The following is a 22,319-nucleotide window of genomic DNA, read 5'->3' on the forward strand; positions in this document are numbered from 1 at the left end:
ATACAGTGCTTTGTCATTAGAATCCAACATTACATTACACAAAACACAGCTTTGTGTGCACACACGCATGCACAGACACACACACACACATGCACACACACGCACACACAGCAGGTGTTTTAGACATCTATGAATGAATGCAGCTTCTTTCAACATCCCCCCCTTAGCTGTAACCTCACAGATTCCCATGTATTCAGAGTACATCCAAGAATCAAGAACAGAAAGGGTCCTTTGAGGATATTCAAGGAGAATTCATCCCCAATATAAAAGACAAATGTGTGACCACCAATATAACAGTCCCAGCATGAGTTCCCTGTGTAAATCGCACCATGCCCACAGCTACCGCCACAGATCCCACTAATCTAAAACCTATTCTGGATGCTCTTTCCAGTTGATGTACAAAACTCTAAATTCAAGAACACTCAGCAGGCAACTGTCAGAAAGAGCTCCTTTTCACCTAATTCCTCTTCCCAGGGTCTCAAGGTACAGCTTTGGAGTATCTGTCTATAACGATAGTATCATCCTGACAAAACTGTGACAACGCCCACCACAGTAGAATCTTTGTTCAAGACAACTCAAGTGGAGATAACGCCTTACTTTACTATCATACCAAATAACATGAAGGAGCTAAAATATCAGAAACAAATGATTCCAGGCCACAAAGCACACACCTTATTAAAAAGGTCTTTGTCATATACTTTGATAACATGTATTATTTCCAATTGGTTGTATGTCATATCATTGCAATTCGAACATTTTCAAAAAGAGAAGAGAGAATTCGCCATTCTGTAGAAATGACCTTGAGAAAACAAGTTTTGGGTTTCACTCTGCATCCTATCTCTACGCCAGTTGGACCTTCCATAAAAGGGAGGGTTAACTAAGTGCAACCTCAAGGTGAATTATGAGGCAAATAAAAGGAATGTTTATAGGTTTTCCTAAACTAAGGATCCTGTCTAGAGTAATGAAGTTTAAGAGATATTTTTCTACCTATCACCATGTTCCTAACATATTCATTTTTACGGTGTCCTATTTTTAAAGAGATAATATATTAAGTTCTCAGGTAATCAAAAGGGAAATAAATAAGTGAAACTGTTTCCTTTAAAAGCAACTTCTGTGTTCCTGAAAGCTTTCAAAATTTAGGTAGAGCAAGCCCTCACTCATTAGTAAAAGAGGGTTTAAAACCAGCCTCTTTCAGAGGGGGCTTTATGATCACACAGTGAGAACTGGGTGAGACAGAAAAACAGCTGCCAGGGTGAAGCCCCACCTGCCCCCACACCACAATCCCCTGCCTGCCCCACACACCCTGGCTCAGCTCCCAGCCACAAAGCAGCCAGCACTGTGGACCCGCAGACTTGCCTGATGGGGACATGCTTAGCCCCACCTGTAAAATGAGACATGGAATGGGGCTGGAGCCAGGAAGACTGGGAGCCTTGCTGGGATCACCGTAGGTACACATGAGGTCCCTGGCTTCACAGACATATTTTAGATAAGGCTGACCTCCCTGTTTGTCCCATAATCAATCACTGCATGCCTCTGATTTGACCAAAAGGGGCAGATCACTGAACAAGGGCCTTTTGATGGGTTGAACTGACCAGGAGAAATCCCCCAAATGCAGGAAGAATATGGCACCTTTGCATGCCATGGGTAGACACTCACCAAGTAAAACCTCGGCTCGCACACCCCTCCGCCAGCGGTTCTCCTGAGCTATGAGATATACTAGCGGGCAACTTCTCAATCTGACAGCCAAAGATCAGTGTGAACAAAGGACGCATACTATGAATAACCGTAAAAGAAGATGGAGGTAAAACAGTTGACTGAACAGCAACAAAGACCAAATCATGGCTTCAAAATCAACAAGTCAGCATGGCCCACTCTCCAAGTGTGCATAAGACGCCACCTTGGTGATGAAGCTGCAGTAACCAGGCCTTGTCTCCTCCACCAGCGTGCCCCTAGCACCCAGCACTGCTCCCCACACTATGCTGCAAGCCCACAGCAGTGCCCATGCAGCCAGCAAGTAGGGCTGCCTCTAGATTCAAAAGGAATGTCAGACTCAAAGATAAAGAGTGATATAATATCTAGGCAACAGACCACAGAGGAGCACTTGACATTGTCACTGTTGATAGCAACCCGTCCAAGCGACTATGTGTACTCATCTGTCGGGGGGACAAGTGTGCTAGGTACACACCTGGCCCTGGCTGGAGCCCCTGGAGGCCTGTCCGTCGGCACTGTCACCTCCAGTTAAGGGGCTAAAGTGACCTTCTTAGAGTCCATGAGAGCAAGACAAAAGCTAACAGTAGGAAAATGACCCCATACGCAGTTCACCCTGCCTTAATAACCTTCCCTTACTCTGCCATCCTGGATACATCCCCTGGAAAGGGAATGCAAATGAAATCCATGCAAAACATTACCATAAATGTAAACCATAAGATAGTCAATCATGTATTTGCACACCCATGTTCACAGCAGCATTATTCACAACATCAAAAGATGGAAACAACCCAAGTGCCCATCATCACATGAATGAGTAAATAGAATGGGGTATGTACACATCCCTAAATATTACTCAGCCTCAAAAAGGAAGGAAATTCTGACCCATGCTACAACATGGATGAAACTCGAAGCCATTATGCTAAGTGTATAAGCCAGCCACAAAAGAACAAATACTGCATGAATAACGCCACTCATATGAGGTACCCAGAGGAGTCAAAATCATGGAGACAGAAAGTAGAATAGTGGTTGTCAAGGGCTAGGGAAGGGAAATTGGGAATTACTGTTCAATGGGTAGAGTTGCACTTTGGGACGATGAAAAAGTTCTAGACATAGATGGTGGTGATGGTTACACAGCAATGTGAATGTAATTAATGTCACCGAGTTGTACATTTAAAAGTGGTTAAAATGGCGAATGTCATGTATATTTTACCACGGTAAAATTTTTTAAAATTTCAAGGTACATGAGAAAGCACACTCAAAGATAGGTAGCCAGTGGGGCTGTGCGGCGCAGCTCGCTGCCCTGTGTGAAGGGACAAGCCTGTGCTGGCTCCCCACCTGTACCAGCGGTGACCCACGCAGGTCGGGAAAGTGGATGCAGTCACACACCCAGCAGCTCACAGGCTGCTCACCAGAACCAGCCCCACTGCACCAAGTAAGGCCCGTCCCTATGTGCACAGGATGGGCATCAGTGGTGCCTACAGTTCTCTAAAACATCATAAGTAACCCCAGATAAAAAGGAAATCAAGACAATGAACTGGACTGATACATGACTAAAAATACGCAACGTTCTATCAGTGGTCTGAGATGATTTCACAACCATAAAGCTACGTGAAGGTGTTCTAGGACCTCAGTCCCTGAAGGGATGCAACACACAAAAAATACACCACCACTGGGATACAAAAAACACCGCAACTTTAATTTGTAATGGTTATTTCTCAATTTATTTATTTATTCATTCAATCATGCACTGAATGCCTATGACTTATACATAAATAAATACACATTAATTGCACATGCACAGGTGTTTTTTACTGACAGGTGTGAGATCAAAAAAGTTTGGAGATTACTCATATGATCCAGCTACACTAAAAAGACTGTCTATAACATTTAAATTTTTCTAAAAAGGATATATGCAGTCTCTTTGTCATTTACCCTTGGTAAATTCTGGGTTCTGCCATGTCATCAGGATAATTATCTGGTTCTAGACACTTTCTCAAAAGCCTGAAACATTTAATAGCTGGATCCCATCCACACACACATCCATCCAAGTTGAAAATGGCCCAGGATGCTCATAAACAGCAACACACGGTCAGCAGGTGGCCAGTCGCCCTGCTAGCATCACCTGGGATCGCAGAGCCCAAGGGCCACCTGTCCGCTCCCCAGCTCTGTGCCTCCTGAGCTGAGACCTCTCTCTGGCCCATGATTTCCCTAGAGGGTCAACAAAGAATTTACAAGTACCTTGCAGGGCCAGCCGGGAAATTCACCATACAAGTTCATAAAAATTCTGAAACCATATAGTACTACAGAAATGTGTAATGTTTTATCAATAAATATTTCAACTGAAAAAAAAAAATAAACACCTCTTTTCCATCGTATCATGTCTTCATGATCCCAGGAAGCAAGGTGGGCTCCTCATGTATTCTCAGATAATTCAAATGGCTACAGATGTTTTTAACTGAAATTATATAAATCAATAGTAACACATCAAAAGCTGTAGTTCAAGCACTTGGCATGTGTTATATACTCCAAGAACACAAATGTATTCTTTTCCTATGGCTGACGTAACAAATTACAACTCAGTGGCTTACAACGACATAAATGTATTATCGCATAGTTCTGGAGATCAGGAGTCGGACATGGGTCTCACGGGGGTAAAGCCGAGGTTTCTGCAGGACAGAGCTCCTTCTGGAGGATGCAGGAGAAAGTCTGTTGTTTAGACTTCCCAGCTTCTCCAGGCCATCCACATTCCTCAGGTTGTGGCTCCTCTTCTATCTTCAAAGCCAGCGAGATCTCTTGTGCCCCTTTCACACTGCAACTCCCTGGCCTCTCTTCTACATTAAGGACTTGTGATCCGATTAATAACCAAGGTAATGGGGGCGCCTGGGTGGCTCAGTCAGTTAAGCATCTGCCTTCAGCTCAGGTCATGATCTCAGGGTCCTGGGATCAAGCCCCACATCGGGCTCCCTGCTCAGTGGGGAGCCTGCTTTTCCCTCTCCGGCTCCCCCTGCTTGTGCGCGCGCGTGCACTCTCTCTCCCTCTGTGTCAAATACATGAATAAAATCTTAAAAAAAAAAAAAAAGGAACAAGGAGAAAATGCTGGCAAGACCCTTTATTGTGGTTTCCACTGGAAGGAATGGGCAGGGTAGGGTAAGCAGGGGCATAGGGGCTGCCCCTCCTAGTCTGGCACCTGGCCCTGGGCTGATTAGGGCAGGGGGATGGTGACCCTGAGTGTGACAGCCTGATAAAGAAGTGGAACTGTTTGGTGTGTGGGCTCTGGATTCTTTGGTTTACATATGAAAGGGGCACTCACAGACAAGTCCTTTGCTGTCTCTAGGAAATGGCTGGTTCCTGGGAGTGGCAGTAACCTCAGGGTCAACAAGGCCCCAGGTGTCAAAACCTCAAATACAGACAATGAAATGACAATGTTAACACAGGACTGACAATGCAGCGACTGACTGATTTAAAATGTTACTGAATGCACTTTTTGGGAACAGAGCCAAGAATTACAGACACGATGCTCCCTCCACCCATCCACACACCCTTCTCCCAGCCCCACAGGCTTATGATGAAGGAATTCCCATTATATCCCCCACACACATCACAGAGAAATTAATAGGATATGAAACCAAAAGGGTAAAAAGAAACTAAGACCATAAGCAGGGAGGTTTATGGTGATCAGTGGTGAGTCCGATCAGAACCCATGAAGATGTCCCTATCCGTGGGGCTGCTGCCACAGCACTGGGACCCAACTCTGGTTCTCACCTCTGTCTGAAGGAGCAGCCGGGCCTCTGCACTGGCGGCGTCCCAGCCACAGTGCACTCACCGTGGTGCTACAGAAGGCAACGCAGCAACCAGATTTCAACGCAATGAATCAAACTTTCCATCCCACTTAAAGGCAACGATTTTCTTTCCAAAAAAAGAAAAATTGTAAATGGAAAATGTTACAATGCAAGTCACAATGCCAGCGAAGTGCCAGGAAAAGTCGCACACATCTGATTTGACTAAAGTCTGTCCTGGCAAAATGAACAAAGAAAAGAATGAGGGTGATAACAATTACAATATGGAATGGCACTGCCTAGGCTTCTACCAAAAAGCCAGGAGGAACAAGACATAGCTAGTATTATGCAATTTAATAAAAGTGCTCTTTTTCAGAAAATAAATAAATGCCATGTGTATCTTGAGACTGCTAAACGTTTGTGGGGAACATGTGTGCCCTTATTTGTCATCTACAGGAGACATTCTGAAACATATCATTTGGATTTATGTTTAAAAATGGCTTGCTTGTTCTGAGAGACAAAAGCTGAAGGCATCCCAAGAGGAACCACGGCCTCCCTCCCGATAACACACTCACTTCCTGCGCTGCCTTTTTGCCTCAGATTGTTCTGAGTTTTCTGAGTCAATAGATTTCCTGAACCACTGTACATTGACGATGACCGAGATAGAGAGAGTGGATGGATTTTGTAACTGAAATGAGAATGATATCCAACTTGGCAGAGGGCTGGGGGAGAGGCCCCATCTGTGTCTCTGCCCATGCACAAAAAAAGGATGCAGCCACACCCTCACAGTAAGTCCCAGGGCCCCTCCTCCACCCACTCACCCCTTTAGAGCGCTGGAACTGCCACCCGAATGAGGCTGTTGCTGCACAGATGGGGTGCCACTAAGCATCGGCCACGCTCGCCTCTCCGTCCACAGCGGACACACTACACATACCACCAAGAGTCCCAAGTTCACATTATGACGAAGGATGGAAATAGGAACCAAAAACAGACCCTCCCGAACTTGATTTGTTTAAAAAACTGCTATTAGAAGTACCCCAAAATAAAGGGTGGGATAGAAGAGTAGTATGAGGGTGAGAACAAAGAGCTCAGTTCAATTGTTTGGTGACAGCTGGATTTCCTTCCATTTCATTAACCCCTCTGTTACCGGATTCCTTCAGAGACAGAAGGTTCCATTCAGAAAAGCACTGGTGAGGGAAGTAGAAGAACAGGAAGAGAGGTGGGAGAAGTGGGATTTTGGGGGGGGGGGGCTCCAGAGCTTTGGAGGGGGCAGCTTTTTAAGACCCAGGGTGTCTGTTTCACACCCTGGGCCTTTCTAGGAAAGTGCTACAGTTCCTGAAAGAGGCAAACCTGTTGGGGGAGAAGAACCAAGGCAGATTCCCACGCAGATCTAATGTCTGGACTGTTCTAAGATCAGGGATCATGGACCCTGATGCCTGGGAAGCACTCTTCTGAGGAGTCCTGCAGGGCCCATCTCTGGAGGAAGCAAGTCCTGGCAGCTCTAGGTTTGTTTTCCTTTTGAAAACCAAAGACTTACTTTAGGTTTTTTTACTTTAGGTTTTTTAAATTGTTATAACGGAATTTCAAAGACACCATTAAACAGATCAATGAATTAAACTTATTTGATGTATTTTTTTAAAAAAGGGTTATTGCCAAATAATTACCAAAATACATCACACATTGCTCTCTAATAAGCAAATAATGCCTTAATTTTGCTATTTCCCCACAGTGCATTTCCAGTGAAATGCATTTCTAAGAAGATACTTAAGCCAACCAAGGGTATCCCTGGATTGTCAGGGGTCCAGGAAGTTAGCAATGGGAGTCCACTGTTCCATTATTTCAATATTTCAAAATGTTTTTCAAAAACTGTCCATTTACCCATGGTAAAAACACACAGGTGAAATGACACTTAAGGTTCTTTGTTTTGGCTGGAAGTACATCTACTTCAGTGTAATTAACAATGTTAAGAAAATTTTGACTAAAAGATCTGAACAATAACAGAAATAACAGTAGTAGCAATAATCATCATAACAAGCTACAGATAACTTCTTCAAACACTGACCTGCCTGCCTGGCATTGCTCCAACCTTTTTGGGCATCATCTCACTTAATCCTCCCTCCTATTTAGATGAGGGCACTGGGCTGAAGAGAGATGCAGCCTGCCCAGCATCTAACTGTTGGCAAGGGTTCAACCTCATTGAAGGGGTTTTAATTGTCCCTGATTGGCTTAATATGGGCAAACGAATTTGTTATTACCTAATGAAAATAGTTTGGTAGGCAAAGTATTTCGAACTACAGTATGCCCAGGGGAAAAATAACCACAGACCGTATATGCAGGGAATGAGCACAAACTGTAGTCCGGGAAAATGCAAAACAAGCAAACATGGAAAGCTAAGCTAAGAGTACTCTAAAAAAGCAAAATCAAAATAGCCTTTCCATTTCTTCCTGTTAGTTCTTGCAATGAACTAAATATAGCAAGGATAAGACTTGTACAAATAAGTACACTGGGCTCCCCTGAATTAGGAATTCAACAAGTAGCTGGACCACCCCATTTTCGTGAAGGGCAGGACCCTAATGTCACACAGGCTCTTCTCAATCTTCTCAAGTCGAGTAATCCAGAAACACAGATAAGTGGGTACTTTCAAAGTCTTCCAAAAATGCTTTTCAATGATGGCAGGGCAGTTCCTTACGGGGTGGGGCTGTCCAGAGCAAAGCAAGTACATCACATACCATTCGGCAGCTGGGCTGATGAACACCAAGTGCCAGGAAGACCAGCAGTCACTGTGATAACCAAATATTTGCAAGTACACCTGGGTGAAGTACTGTCCCCAGACAGGAGATACCTGACCCCTTCCAGGAAAGATGGAACTTGCAGAGTTTGTGAACATCACAAAGAATGACCCTCAGGTGAGGATCTAGCTATACCACGGCAAAGCGAAGCAGGATACTGGGCTTCACGGGGCACTGAAAGCTACAGAAGAATTGGATTAAAAATAACAAGGCTTCAGGGCGCCTGTGTGGCTCAGCTGGTTCAGCGTCTGCCTCTTGGTTTCAGCTCAGGTCATGATCTCAAGGTCATGAGATCAAGCCCCACGTCAGGCTCCATGCTCACCAGGGAGTGTGCTGGATATTCTCTCCCTCCTCTTCTACCTCTACCCAGCCCTGCCTACTCCCCCACCCCTCTGTACATGCTCTCTCTTTCTAAAATAAATAAATCTTTAAAAAAAAAAATAAGGCTTCTAATCCAATTAAAAATGGGCAAAGGATTTTAACACATTTTTGAAAGAAGACATCAAATGGTCAACAGGTACCTGTAGAGGTGTTCAACATTACAAATGATTAGGGAAACACAAATCAAAAACTACAAAACAAACAAACAAACAAACACACAATGAGGTATCAGCTCACACCAATCAGAATGGTTAGTCCCAAAAGACAAGAAATAACAAGTATTGGCAAGGATGCAGAGAAAAGGGAGCCCTTGTGTATCACTGGTGGGATTTCAAACTGCTGCACCCACTGTGGAAAACAGTATGGAGGTTCCTCAAAAAAACAGGATTACCATATGGTCTAGCAATTCCACTTTTGGGAATATACCCGAAGGAAACAAAAACACTATATGGAAGAGATATGTGTGCCCCCATGTTCACTGCAGCATTATTTACAGTAGCCAAGACATGGAAACCACCTAAGTGTTCACTGACAAATAAATGGATAAAAAACTGGTGGTGTATATATACAAGGGAATATTATTCAGCCATGAGAAAAAAGGAAATTCTGCCATTGTGACACGATAAATAAACCTAGAGGGCAGTATGCTCAGTGAAATAAGTCAGACAGGGAAAGTCAAATACTCTATGATCTCACTTCTGTGTAGAATCTAAACAAAACAAAACAAAAGAGAACTGAATCATATATACAGAGAGCAGAGGCAGGGGGTGGGGGAATAGAGGAAATAGGTGAAAGTGGTCAAAATGTACAAAGTTCCAGTTATAAACAAGTTGTAGGGACGTAATGTACAACGTGGTGACTTAGCTAACAATACTGTGGTGTATATGTAAGGTCACTAAGAGTTCTCACCACAAAGAAAAAAACTTTTTTCTTTTTTTTCCTTTTTTTTTATATCTGTATGACATGATGGATGTTAACTAATCTTATTGTGGTAATCATTTCATGATATATTTAAGTCGTCATTGTGCCGTACTCCTTAAATTGACATGGTGCTATATATCAATTATATTTCAATAAAACCAGGGGAAAAAATAAGAAGGCCTCTTCTGGTTGGTAGGAAATATTTAAGATGAGCTGGGGATACAGACCAAAAAAAAAACTCAAAAAACAAAAAATAATTGTGGGTTATATCAAAAAACTCAGGAGCCAGGGCGCTTGAGTGGCTCAGTTGTTAAGCCTCTTCCTTCGGCTCAGGGTGTGATCCCAGAGTCCTGGGATCAAGCCCTGCATCAGGCTCCTTCACTGGGAGCCTGCATCTTCCTCTCCCACTCCCCCTGCTTGTGTTCCCTCTCTCACTGGCTGTCTTTCTCTCTGTCAAATAAATAAAATAAAATCTTTAAAAAAAAAACAAAAAACCCACTCAGGAGCCAAGTGGATTGGCTCCTATTGACCAGAGGATATCAACTACAAGAATAACCACAACAGACCCAAAAACCAATGGATTATATTTAAACATATGAATTCCCTAGTAAATAAATCCATGAAATCCATAATAATTATTTTTAAAAAGCTAAATACCCCTTAGGATAAGTAGCTAATTCCAGAACTGGAGCAAAGAAAATAAAAGATAAGCCTGGAACATCTTAGAGCCAGGGAAGAGTACAAGAAAGGTTGAGGACATGTCAAAGGGACACAGGGCTACACTGAAAGAGCTCCCAGTCAGCAAAGCTGGAACTGTGTGAGCAACAACAGAAATTACAACAGCATTCAATTACAACCAACAGAATAGAATAAATATCCACAAATCTCCACTGACAGGAATAAATGAGTAAATTACCAATGAAGAAGGAAAAAAATGGCTCTTCCAAGAATTCTACTCCATAAATACAAAAGGAATGAGGGTAAAAAATAATCACCATTAGAACACCACCAAGATCTGCCTGTGGGTGCTTATGTTGGAGGGTGAAAGTTTGAGAAGAAATAAGATACCTATACAGTCTCAAGATATTAATTTTTTACAACAGGAAAATAATAAACTTACAATGTAGAAACCCAAGAGACACCATCCTAACCAAGAGATCAAAATTAGTGTCATCAATAATAAGATATACAGGCATCATGTACACCCTGATATCATCTAGTGCGAAGGACATCACTTCGGTGGTATTCTTGCCAAAAACCCAGGTCTCAATCTAATCATGAGAAACAGTACACCAACACAAACTGAGGGAAATTGTACAAAATACCTGACCAGGAGGTGGGACTACCAGAATGGTGAAATGAGGACCTCCATATAAATTTCCTCTTACATAAAAGCAAACACTGGCAAAATTTCCAAACCAACTTTTTCAGAAGCTGGGTGTTAACAAGGCTTGCCACAAGCTGAGGGGCGTTTATGCAAGAAAAACTGCAATAGTAGGGGGCGCCTGGGTGGCTCAGTCGTTAAGCATCTGCCTTTGGCTCAGGGCTTGATCCCAGAGTCTTGGGATCGAGCCCCACATCAAGCTCCTCCGCTGGGAGCCTGCTTCTTCCTCTCCTACTCCCCCCACCTGTGTTCCCTCTCTCGCTGGCTATCTCTCTCTCTCTGTCAAATAAATAAATAAAATCTTTAAAAAAAAAAAAAAAACTGCAATAGTAGGATTTGTGGAATTTTGAACTTGACCTATTCCCACTGCCCTCTCCCTAGCTCCACAGTACCTACGAAAATCATCTTGACTTGATGCCACCAGAAAGCGTAGGCTGAGTTCAGAGTTCCTCAGAAAGTCCCAAACCCAGAACAATGTTGTATCAGGAGCTGATCTGGACCTCGCTCTGTGGGAAAAGCCCTATACCCAGGGCATGCATTGAATCAGCGGCAGGGCCCCTGGGTGGATCCCTTAGTTAAGTGTCCAACCCTTGCTTTTGGCTCAGGTCATGATCTCAGGGTTGTGAGATCCAGCCCAGCCTTAAACTCTGTGCACAGCAGGGCGTTGGCTTGAGATTATCTCTCTCTCTGCCCCTCCCCCAACTCCTGTGGGGGAGCGCATTCTCTTTCTAAAATAAAAAAAAAAAAAAAAAGAATCAGCAGCAATTGTTCAACACTGCAGCTTCCTGAAGGTGATATACCAGTTGAGGCAAAAAAGACAAGTATATTTTTTCAAAACTGTTTCTTCTCCTATGTGGATTTAAAAGACAATTCCATATAGCAATAATTATAAATCTGTGTTGATGGATGTATAATGTGTAAAGATGCAAATTTATAGGCACAAAGGAGAGGGAGAAAATAGAATTATACGGAACAAATTTTCTATACACTATAGAAACTGTTAGTATTAATGTGAACTACATTATTTTAAATTAAGATACTATTTGTAATCTCTATAGCACCATTACAATAACTAAGAACATCAAAATAGTAAAAGAAACAACAAGTAATTAAAATGGTACACTAGAGGGGTGCCTGGGTGGCACAGCGGTTAAGCGTCTGCCTTCGGCTCAGGGCGTGATCCTGGCGTTATGGGATCGAGCCCCACATCAGGCTCCTCCGCTATGAGCCTGCTTCTTCCTCTCCCACGCCCCCTGCTTGTGTTCCCTCTCTCGCTGGCTGTCTCTCTCTCTGTCGAATAAATAAATAAAATCTTTAAAAAAAAAATAGTACACTAGAAAAATATTTAAGGAAGGCAATCATGGAAGTCTATGGAACAGAAACATGTAAGACATACAGAAAACACACAGCAAATCGACAGACATAAACCCTATCTTATCAGTAATTACATTAAATGTTAATAAAATACTATAATCAAAAGGCAAAAGTTGGCAGAATAAATTTTTTAAAATACATAATTCAACCATACGCCATCTACAAGACACACACTTTAGATTCAAAGACAAAAATAGGTTGAAAGTAAAAGGATGAGAAAAAATATACCATGGAAACAGTAACCAAGAGACCTGAAGTACCTATATTAATTTTAGACAAAATAGATTTTTAAGACAAGAACTGGTAGAGACAAATAATGCATTTTATAATGATAATAAGGTCAATTCATCAGCAAGACATAAAAATGTTAAAAAGCTATGTATCTAACAGAGCCCCAAAACACATGAATCAAAAGCTAACAGAAATGGAGAAATAAAGGATTCAGTAAGTTGGGAGACTTCAAACACCCTAATTTCAATAATGACTAAAACAACAGGCAGAAGATCAACAAGGAAATAGAAAATGTAAATAACATTTTAAATCAACTAGAGCTAATAGGTATCTATAGAACACTTCATACAACAGACTACACATTTTGCTCAAGCACACATGGAACATTTTCTAGGCTAGATCACGAAACAAGCCTCAATGAATTTAAAGGATTGATATCACACAAAGTATCTCAATCAAATGAAATTAGAAATCAGTAAAAGAAAGAAATTTGAAAAATTCACAAACATGTGAAAATTACTAAGACATTACTAAATAACCAATGGGTCAAGAAGAAATGACCAGAAAAACAGGAAAATATTTTGAGACCAAAAAAAAGAAAGAAAGAAAATATAATACATCCAATCTTATGAGATGCAACTAAAGTAGTTTTTACAGGGAAATTTATAGCTATCAGTACGTTTATTAACAAAGAAAAAACATCCCAAAAAATAACCTAACCTTCTGCCTCGAGTAACTATAAGAAGATCAAACTAAACCTAAGCCAAACAGAAGGAAGGAAATAATAAATATTAGAGCAGAAATAAATGAAATAGAGCATGGGAAAACAATAGAGAAAAATCAACAATACAAAAAACTTGGTTCTTTGACAAGATCAACAGAATTGGAAAATCTTTAGATAGAATGAGCAAGCAAATAAAAAAGCTCACACTGTTAAAATTAGTAGTAAAAGATGATATGTTACCATCATCCTTACAAAAATAAAAAAGAATTATAAGGGATTATTATGAACAACTACACGCCAACAAGGTAATTTAGATGAGTGGACAATGTCCTAGGAAGATAAAAAGGTACCACAACTGACTCAAAAAGAAATAGAACATGTGAATGGACCTATAACAAGTACTGAGATTGAACTAGTGATTTTAAAACTCCCCACAAAGAAAAGCATAAAGTTCTCCTCAATGTTAAATTTTCCCATTTAATGAAGAATTAATACCAATTCTTCCAAAACTGAGAAGAGTAGGAACATCCCCAACTCATTCTATGATGCCAGTATAGTGTTTTCTTTAGAGCGAAACCAAGGATATACACACACACACCCTCAATATCCCATATAAATAACAAAGGCAAAAATCTTCAGCAAATTCTACTAAACTCAACCCAGAAAATTATAAAAAGGATTCTACGCCATGACCACAGAGGATTGATCCCAGGAAGGCAAAATGATTTAACATATGAAAATCAATGTAATACACTGTATTAATTTAATAAAGGACAAAAGCCACATGATCATGTCAACAGATAAAGAAAAAGCATTTAACAGAATCTAACACTCTTTCTTGATCAAAAAAGAAAAAAAAAGGGGTGCCTGGGTGGCACAACGGTTGGGCGTCTGCCTTCGGCTCAGGGCGTGGTCCTGGCGTTATGGGATCGGGCCCCACATCGGGCTCCTTCGCTATGAGCCTGATTCTTCCTCTTCCACTCCCCCTGCTTGTGTTCCCTCTCTTGCTGGCTGTCTCTATCTCTCTCAAATAAATAAATAAAATCTTAAAAAAAAAAAAAAAAAGTTCAGCAAAGTAGGAACGGAAGGGAACTTCCTCATCCTGATAAAGGCATTTATATAAAAGCCAAAGCTAGCACCATACTTCATGGTGAAAGACTGAATGTTTCCCTCTCAGATCGAGAACAAGACATGATAGTATAGAGAAAATTCTCAGGAATCCACAAAGCAAGTATTAGCCTTAATAAATGAGTTAGCAAGGTGGGGGGGATACAGGATCGATATGCAAAATAACTGACCTACAGCAATGCATTAAGGGAAAACTGTTTAGATTCGAAAAAAAATGGAATTACATAGCTTTGTGATAATGTTAATTTCTTAGTTTTAACCACTGTAGTACAGTTAAATAAAATGTTAAAATTAGGAGAAGGTAGGTGAGGGATATACAAGAATTCTGCACTATTTTTGCAATTTTCCTACAAATTATCTCAAAATAAAAGGTTAAAAGTTTTAGAAAGCCAATTGGTTCCCATCAGAAGATGCCAGGGATCTAAATCAAACACTTATTTCTCTTTTCTTATGAGTCGTACCACTGGGAACTTAGGTAGTAGATGAGGGGAAGGATCTTTTTATAAAAGTATTCCCAATAATAAATTAAAGAATTAGACCATCAACATTTGGCATCCACTAACAAATTAATGGATGGAGGCAGTGATCACCTATGGCTGCTAACATCCATCAGAAAAAAGAGGGACAAAAAAAATTATGTTCCTCTTGATGGAAGTACAGAACACCATCTATGAATGTGGTTTTGGCCAAAAAAAACCCCCCAAAAAAAACAAAAAGAAAAGAAAGTCAAATCTGTACCTGAGGAAGTTCTGATAAAGTATCCAGACCAATCTACCACTAAACAGGAATTACTGCAGAAAAGAAGATACTGCAGGAAAGTAATCAGTTATACTTAGACCACGGGAAGCCCTACAGTATAAATAACTCAGTTTCTTCCAAATTGCAAGGAGAAAATAAGAAAGAGAAATGGAGTTTTAGAGGGGGATATCCACAGATTACAGGAGACCTAAAAGACCTATCAGCCAACCACAGTGAGACTTTATTTGGATCTGATTCAAACACACAGATTGAAAAATATATATATAGTATTTACCAGACAAATGAAAATCTGAACACAGACTGGGTACTTCATAATATCAAGGAATTAGTATAAATTTAGGTATGATAATGAAACTGCAGTTTATTTTTATTTTTTTTATTAAATTGTTAGCCAACACATAGTACATCATTAGTTTCAGATATGCAGTTTAGTTTTAAAAGGAATCATTGCTTTTCGAAAGATAAATAATTAAAGAAGAAATATCTGGGGTGCACTTCAAAATAAATGGGAGAGGGAGGGGTAGGATAAAACAGCACTGGCCATGAGCTGCTAACTGTTGAAACTGCATGATGGTATGTTATACGTGCACTTCTCTATATGTGTGAATAGCATGAAATTAGAAATCTGTAACACAGATTTAACAGTTTACACAGATGTAACAGAAAGAAATTTGGGAAATGCACAAATATGTGGAAATTAAATAAGACCTTCCTAAATATCTAATGGGTCAAAGAAGAAATCATATGGGAAGTTAGGAAGTACTTTGAGATGAATACAACTTTCAATTTTTTTTTTTTAAATGAGGCCTGTCTTCTGGGGGGAGGGGTCTCAAGTACAAAAATATCTACAAAAGTAGAGTCAGAGCAGAAGGACTGTGGACTCCAGCTATGGTACTGCTGCCTCCTAATAGGGAGACCTTAGGCAAGCTATCAAGTCTTGACGCCTGTCTCCCCCACCTGAGAAATGGGGATGTAAAAAGTAATGAGACTGTTGGGAGGACAAGATGGAATTATGGCCTCAGTCTCCCCACCTGTGAAAAATGGAGATGTGAAAATATGACTGTTGTTAGGTTAAGATGGAATTATACATATAAAATACTTGCCTCCTATCAACAAGCAAACCCCCCCCAAAAAAACAAACAAAAAAAACCCTGCCCCATGCCTACCTTCCGAGGGCAACCAAGGTTTTAGGAAAAGAAAGGTTCTTTTTCTACAACTTGACAACCATGAGCCTAGTCACATGTGACACATGACAGGTATCAAAAGAAAAATAACTTCTAAAAACCATGTGAATGGCAACATCCAAATATTATTCCTCAAGTGTCCCCCTGCCTAGTGTATCTGAGAGATATCCCTGCGTAAAGAGGACATGCATTATCTGGGCATGCTCCTGTCTCCTGGATCTCGTCCTGGTGTCTGCTTTTGCAAATATTTTACTCTGAATAAGACAAAGTTGCTATGCTTCCAGGGAAAAGATGTTTCTGCTGCTGACAAGGAAGAGACATAGCTCCCCAGGAAAGGGAAGGAAAGAGAGGAAAGGCAAGATAAATGACCAGAAAACAAAAGGAGAACTTTACTGGGTGTCATTTCAGGCTCTTCTGAAAAAACAAATCATGAAGGCCAGGGTAAGCCGGTTGGACAGATAATGCCTGTGAGCTGGGGAAATGAAGTGAGAATCAAAGGAAAGGGAACAAAGTTAGAGCAATTCCAAGATAAGCGTTAGAGCACCCCCTGACTACCTGTTTTCCCAAAAGAGGATGGAACTCAGATCCAAGTACAAAGCCCAAATGATTCTGTGAAAAGTCCCCTCGGGTTATTTCATGCAGAAATGCTACTGTTTCCACCACCTGGGAGACAGACATTGGAAGATGTCAGTAAGACTATATTTGAGTCATTACAAAGGGAATAGAGGCAAAAGGGAAACAAAATTACACATTGACCCAGGCAGGGTTTGGGGCAGAGGGCAGGAGAGCCATAGGACAAGAGTACAAGAAGGGGTATGTGGACCTGGGGCCAACACCCCACCTCACAAGTTAGGAAAGAGGGTGCAGGCGAGGCAGGGGGCCTTGTGCAGCACCCCCACCTCAAGCTGAGCCCTTCTAAGGCCTGCTCTGAGAACAGGAGGCAGGGGTGAGGTCTGCTTGGTTTTTTCTGTTTTTTTTTTTTTTTTTTTTTTAAGATTATTTATTTATTTGACAGAGAGAGATCAGAGAGCTCAAGCAGGGGGAGTGGCAGAGGGAGAGGGAGAAGCAGGCTCCCCGCTGAGCAGGGAGCTAGGCGCAGGGCTCGATCCCAGGACCCTGGGACCATTACCCGAGCCGAAGGCAGACACTTAACCCTCAGAGCAGCTGTTTAACCGACTGAGCCACCCAGGCGCCCCGAGGTTTGCTTATTGTAACAAGTGTTACCCACTGCTCTTAATGGTTGCAGAGGAGGATGAGAGCGCTTTCTTCCATGCAGGGTCCCTGCTTCTTCCCCTTGCCTCTCCTGGGCAACAGCCCCTTCTAGGAATGTTCCTTCTTCAACTTCCTCATCAACTCCTTCTCTGCTAACTATTCTCTGCTTTCCTGCCACCAGAATCACCAATCTCCAAGTTGACTCTGTATTCCTGTCCCCTCTCCCCTTCCAGCCCTGCCAGCCTTGCACCCTGCAACCATTTGCTCCCCTCTCTGTCCAAGCCCCTGGTGACACCAGCCTTGTCCCAGCTGGCCCCAAGGGAGAGGACTTGTGGCCCCAAGGGAGAGGACTTGTGGCCCCAAGGGAGAGGACTTCTCTGGACAGCCTTTGCCAGTACCAAGGAGGTCTGTGTGACCATGAAGGGCTTCCCACACCCACCCCAACCTACTAGTCCACAGCTGAGTGATGCTCAATCTGACCGTTCCCACCAGCTGGGAGGCCACAGACTGGACCTGACCTCCTGGGATCACCCACCTCTCTCTCATCCCACTGGGCATGGCTCAGGAGGATTTTCCTAAATACCAACAGTCTGAAATCCGTGAGAGGATACAATGGGCTCAGGACATGGAAGCAGAGGACTGCTTCTCAAACTTCCATATGTAAACAAAGTTATGATGTAGATGCCAGCTCTCCCACCTCCACAGGCTCAACAGTTCAGGGGGGTGGGGGCTGGGAAGCTGCATTTCTAACAAGTCTGATGGGGATTCTCATAAAGAAGGGACCCAAGGACTATGTTACTGAGGGAAACACCACATAAATAATGGTGTAAATGATTGGTGCACTTCTAGCTGCAGTCAGAACACAGAGATGACCAAGAGAAGCCACCATCCAGAGACAGTGTCAGCAGGTAAGCCTTCCTCAACTAAAGTTTGCTCTCGCTCTGCATTTACATACGCTTTGACTGCATTTATACCCCTCTGTGTATCAACCAGAACAATGACACAGAAGGGAACAGACCTTGATTGTTCACAACTATGTTTCCCATCATCTCTGTAGTAACCAAAGGCACTCAACAAAGTGGCCAGACATAAAATAAGTCCTCTCCTGGGTTTCTCTGGCCAGTCCTGATGCCAGTCCCCTGAGATCCTGGACACCTTGTCCTCACAAACAGGTTATGGCCTGCTTGCAGTCTCAGGCTGCCCTGTGACCCTGTTGTGCCCTATCACCACCACCATGTTCCTTCAACAGTAGCATCTGCTCCCTGTCTGGTCACATCCTCCCTGGTCCTCACTCATGCCCTCCTCTGGGAGGCCTCTCCTGACCTGTATCCTGCATCCCTAGGCTAGGAGCCCTACCAGGTCCCCTGCCCATGGACACATCCTACAGTACAATCAGTCCCCACAGTAAGCTCCAGGTGAGACCCAGCCTCCTCCTTTTCTATCCCAGGGTCTGGCTAGAGCCTGGCACGGTGAGGAGCAAATCAGGGCATTGGTTTGAGTTGATGGACAGGAGTTTCAAGGCAGCTACACACAGCCTGGAATGCAACAGGTGCATATGTCACTCACCATTCTCAGAGGAGGGGCGGGGGGCGGGGGTCAGAAATCCACATCACTCACAGCTCAATCCTGAAAACATCAATCTCAGACTTTCTGGGCCTCAAAGAGTTTTACCTGGCTCCTGAGCAAGGATGACTGGACAGTCCTCTCCACAAACAGCTACCACCCCTCTCATATCTACACATAAGCACCTGGGGCCTTCCTAAGGAGAAGGCCCCTTCTTTTCCCAGGAAAGCATTCAAGGAATTCAACTTGGGAGCTAGGAGATATTTAGGAAAGTCTCCTGAAAGCACCACTATCCCGAGCACCTGCCCCCTAGGGCTGTACTGATTATTTAAGAATCCCAGTCTGGTCAGGATAGAAGGTGAGAACATGGATAGGTGTGGTCCAAGCGGAAGATGAATGTTTCAAAATCCTGTGAAGCCTTCTGAGGTCGAGTAAAGGGAACTACTTTTGGGTCCCACCCTATTTTCTCATCTGCATGTTGGAGGTGATGGTTGTTTTAAGGATCAATTGACTTAATGGGTTAAAAACACTTTGTCAATTGAAAATACACTATATTTCCTGAGGCCCAAGTATTTCTGAAAAGGAGGCTACGGGAGCTACTGGCTCAGTAATAACAGGAAGTGGTATGTGTGTGGACTTAAACCTGCCAGAGTCCCACCGGAGTTACGTCATACAGAAGCCAGAGGCACGGCTTCCCAGAGTCCTCACACTAGGGACAGAGGACATTTGTGAGATAGGTGCCTCCTCCCTTCTTGGCCTCAGCTTTTTGCAAACAGGAGCCAGGAAATCCCACAGCCCTGTCCACCGACATCATGCTTGCTGACTGGCCAGTGGGCATCCCTTGAGAGCAAGAGGGCAGCATTACTCAAAGTGTGAGCCATTATATAAGCATCACTTCTGTGCTAACTAAATACTCAGATTCCTGGGTTCAATCCCAGATGAGCTTGGTCAGAAACACTGGCAATGGAGCCTGAGAGTTGTTATTTTTAACAAGCTCCTCAAGTGAGTTTTATATAAATTTAAGAAACTCAAGCACCAGAATGTTGGAAAAGCTGTAGAACTGAAAAGACCTGGGTCAAATTCCAATACCACTACATAGCAGCTGTGTGGCCATGGGCAAGTTACTTAACCACTCTGAACCTCAGTTTACCCATTTGTAAAATAAGTATGAAGCACAACCAGTGTTGCTAGGACAGTCAGAAATAATACTCTGAATCTATGTTTTCCTAAGAGGTAGGAATAACCATGACTGTCATCTTTTAGGGGGACAATCTGCCCCTGTGAGCACAAGGGGTTTCCTAGAAGCCTCTCACATGATGGAAGCCTGACAAGACTTAACTCAGAGGCCCACATCAGCTCCCTACACCAGGAGTCAAGCAAGGTGAACAGGAGAGAAAGATGGGCTGAGCTCTGTCTGGAAACCAAGCCCATCTGTCTTCCTGAAGGGTTGTACTTTGAGGTGGGCTCAGCTACTGGACACAGCTCCAAGACTGCTCTGCAGCCCAGTGGCTCTTTTGGGTTGGGGAGTCTAAAGGGAGAAGAGACAGCAGTCACCCCCAGCCTGAGGGTCCGAAACTCTGGGGAGGCGCAGGGAGAGAGAAAGTGTCCAATGTAGTGACATTTCCTGGTACCAACCATGGGCAAAGCTCAAAAACCCCTCAAAGCCTCAGTCTTTCCATTTGGAAACTGGGGTTAATTTTTAGAAAGTTAACATTAAACAGTCAACTATGGGATGGTGCCCAGCTGGGTGGCCTGCTTACAGCTCACATCAATGGATGGACACTGCTATTATTACCCCTGCTTTTTCATATGTCTGTGCTGGTTACACCAAAACTTGGTGGCAGTTTCACTGTTGTCCCAAGACGAGAGGTTATTTAGAGAGCCTGGCCGAAAACTGAAACTAGGACTTCAAACCAGAGTGCAGGGCATGGATTTCCCTCCTTTTTACTTAAAAGGCGGGAGCGGTGAGGATGCGGACGCCCAGAGACTGCTGGACTCCAGCCCTGGGATCATTCCGGTTTGGACGCGGCGTCTGAGTGCCAATCGCGGGCAAGGTACTCTCGCGCGCCCAGCATTTAGGTTTCCTGCTTTCTGCGTCCCCCAGCGCAAAAGAGGCCAGGCCCTTCGCCCCCCGTCCAGCTGCTCCTGGGCCACCCCGCCCGGTTCCCGGAGCGCCTGAGCGCGGTGGCCCTGAGCTGACCCCGCGCTCCACAGGCTGGAGCGCCCGGCTCACCTGCTGAAGACGAGGCAGCCCAGGTGGTTGATCTCGTGGTCCGAGCGGTGGCGGCTGTAGTCCTCCCACAGGTCCTTGAAGGCCGTGACGGCCAGGATGAAGAGCACGGGAGCCAGCGCCAGGCCGGGCTGGAAGGCGTTCACCGCCGGCACGAAGTTGAGCAGCGCGATGAAGACAAAGTACACATTGGCCAGGCGGTGGAACTGCTCGAACAGGTTCTTGGGCAGGAAGGACAGAAGAGTGTACTTGGTGGTCTTGAGCCGGTTGTCGGCCAGGTGCTGGGCGCCCCCGCGCCGCCGCCGCCGCGTACCCTTGGTCGCGCTGGCCGCTGGGTCCTCGACGCCCGGGGGCGGCAGCAGGTTGGAGCGCACCACGCGCGTCCTGCCGTCTCCGCGCCGCCGCCGCCGCCGACGACGACGACCCGGGGACCCGGGCTCCTCGGCCGCCGCCGGCTCCCGCTCCATGGCCGCGTGTCGCCGCGCCCGGCTCCTCCGCCGCTCGCGCCCGCCCGCGCCAGCCTCCTAGGTGATCATCGCCGGCCGCCCGGGCGCGGTGGCGCGGGCTCCCCGCCTGCGGGACGCAAGGAGACGGCGGTCAGCGCCCGCCCCGCCCCGCCCGCTGGTCCGCTGTCTGGGCAGGGCGCAGGCGGGGCGGGGCGGGGCGCGCGCCGCACAGAACCCCCTTGTACTCCCGCCTGCCTGGCCGCTTCCGCCGCCGCAGCTCCTGGCCCCGCCCCGTGCCGCGCCCAGACTGGGATACCGCGGATAGCGGGAAACAGAAAGACCGGAGCTGGAAACTTTAGAGCAGTTTAGTTTCGTTTCCAGATCCATAAGTCAGTCCTAGAACTGTACAAAGGCGCCCTGCCACCAGTAGGAGAGAGGAAGCTGCAGAGTGTGAGAGAAAAGGCACCGCAGTCCCCTGGCAGCTGTCAGGCTCTTCCTGGGCCAGCT

The 22,319-nt window shown here is 44.3% G+C and overlaps 1 protein-coding gene across 3 annotated transcripts in view; it reads right to left on the reverse strand.

Annotated features, from left to right (window-relative positions):
• The window catches only part of ATP10A (ATPase phospholipid transporting 10A (putative)), a 187,809-nt gene extending 165,770 nt beyond the window's left edge, over nucleotides 1-22,039 (reverse strand). Inside the window, exon 1 of one of the 3 annotated variants that reach the window (XM_045795328.2) lies at nucleotides 21,370-22,039. In XM_045795328.2, coding sequence (XP_045651284.2) covers nucleotides 21,370-21,833 — 464 coding nt within the window. In that variant the 5' untranslated portion in view covers nucleotides 21,834-22,039. The remainder of the gene's footprint in view (nucleotides 1-21,369) is intronic. The other 2 variants (XM_087856734.1, XM_045795327.2) reach the window with 2 other exon arrangements.
• Nucleotides 22,040-22,319: the final 280 nt, after the last annotated feature.

This window comes from Ursus americanus, chromosome 28 (assembly GCF_024610735.1).
Source record: "Ursus americanus isolate L20-20 chromosome 28, mUrsAme1.1.p, whole genome shotgun sequence".
NCBI classification, from domain to species: domain Eukaryota; kingdom Metazoa; phylum Chordata; class Mammalia; order Carnivora; family Ursidae; genus Ursus; species Ursus americanus.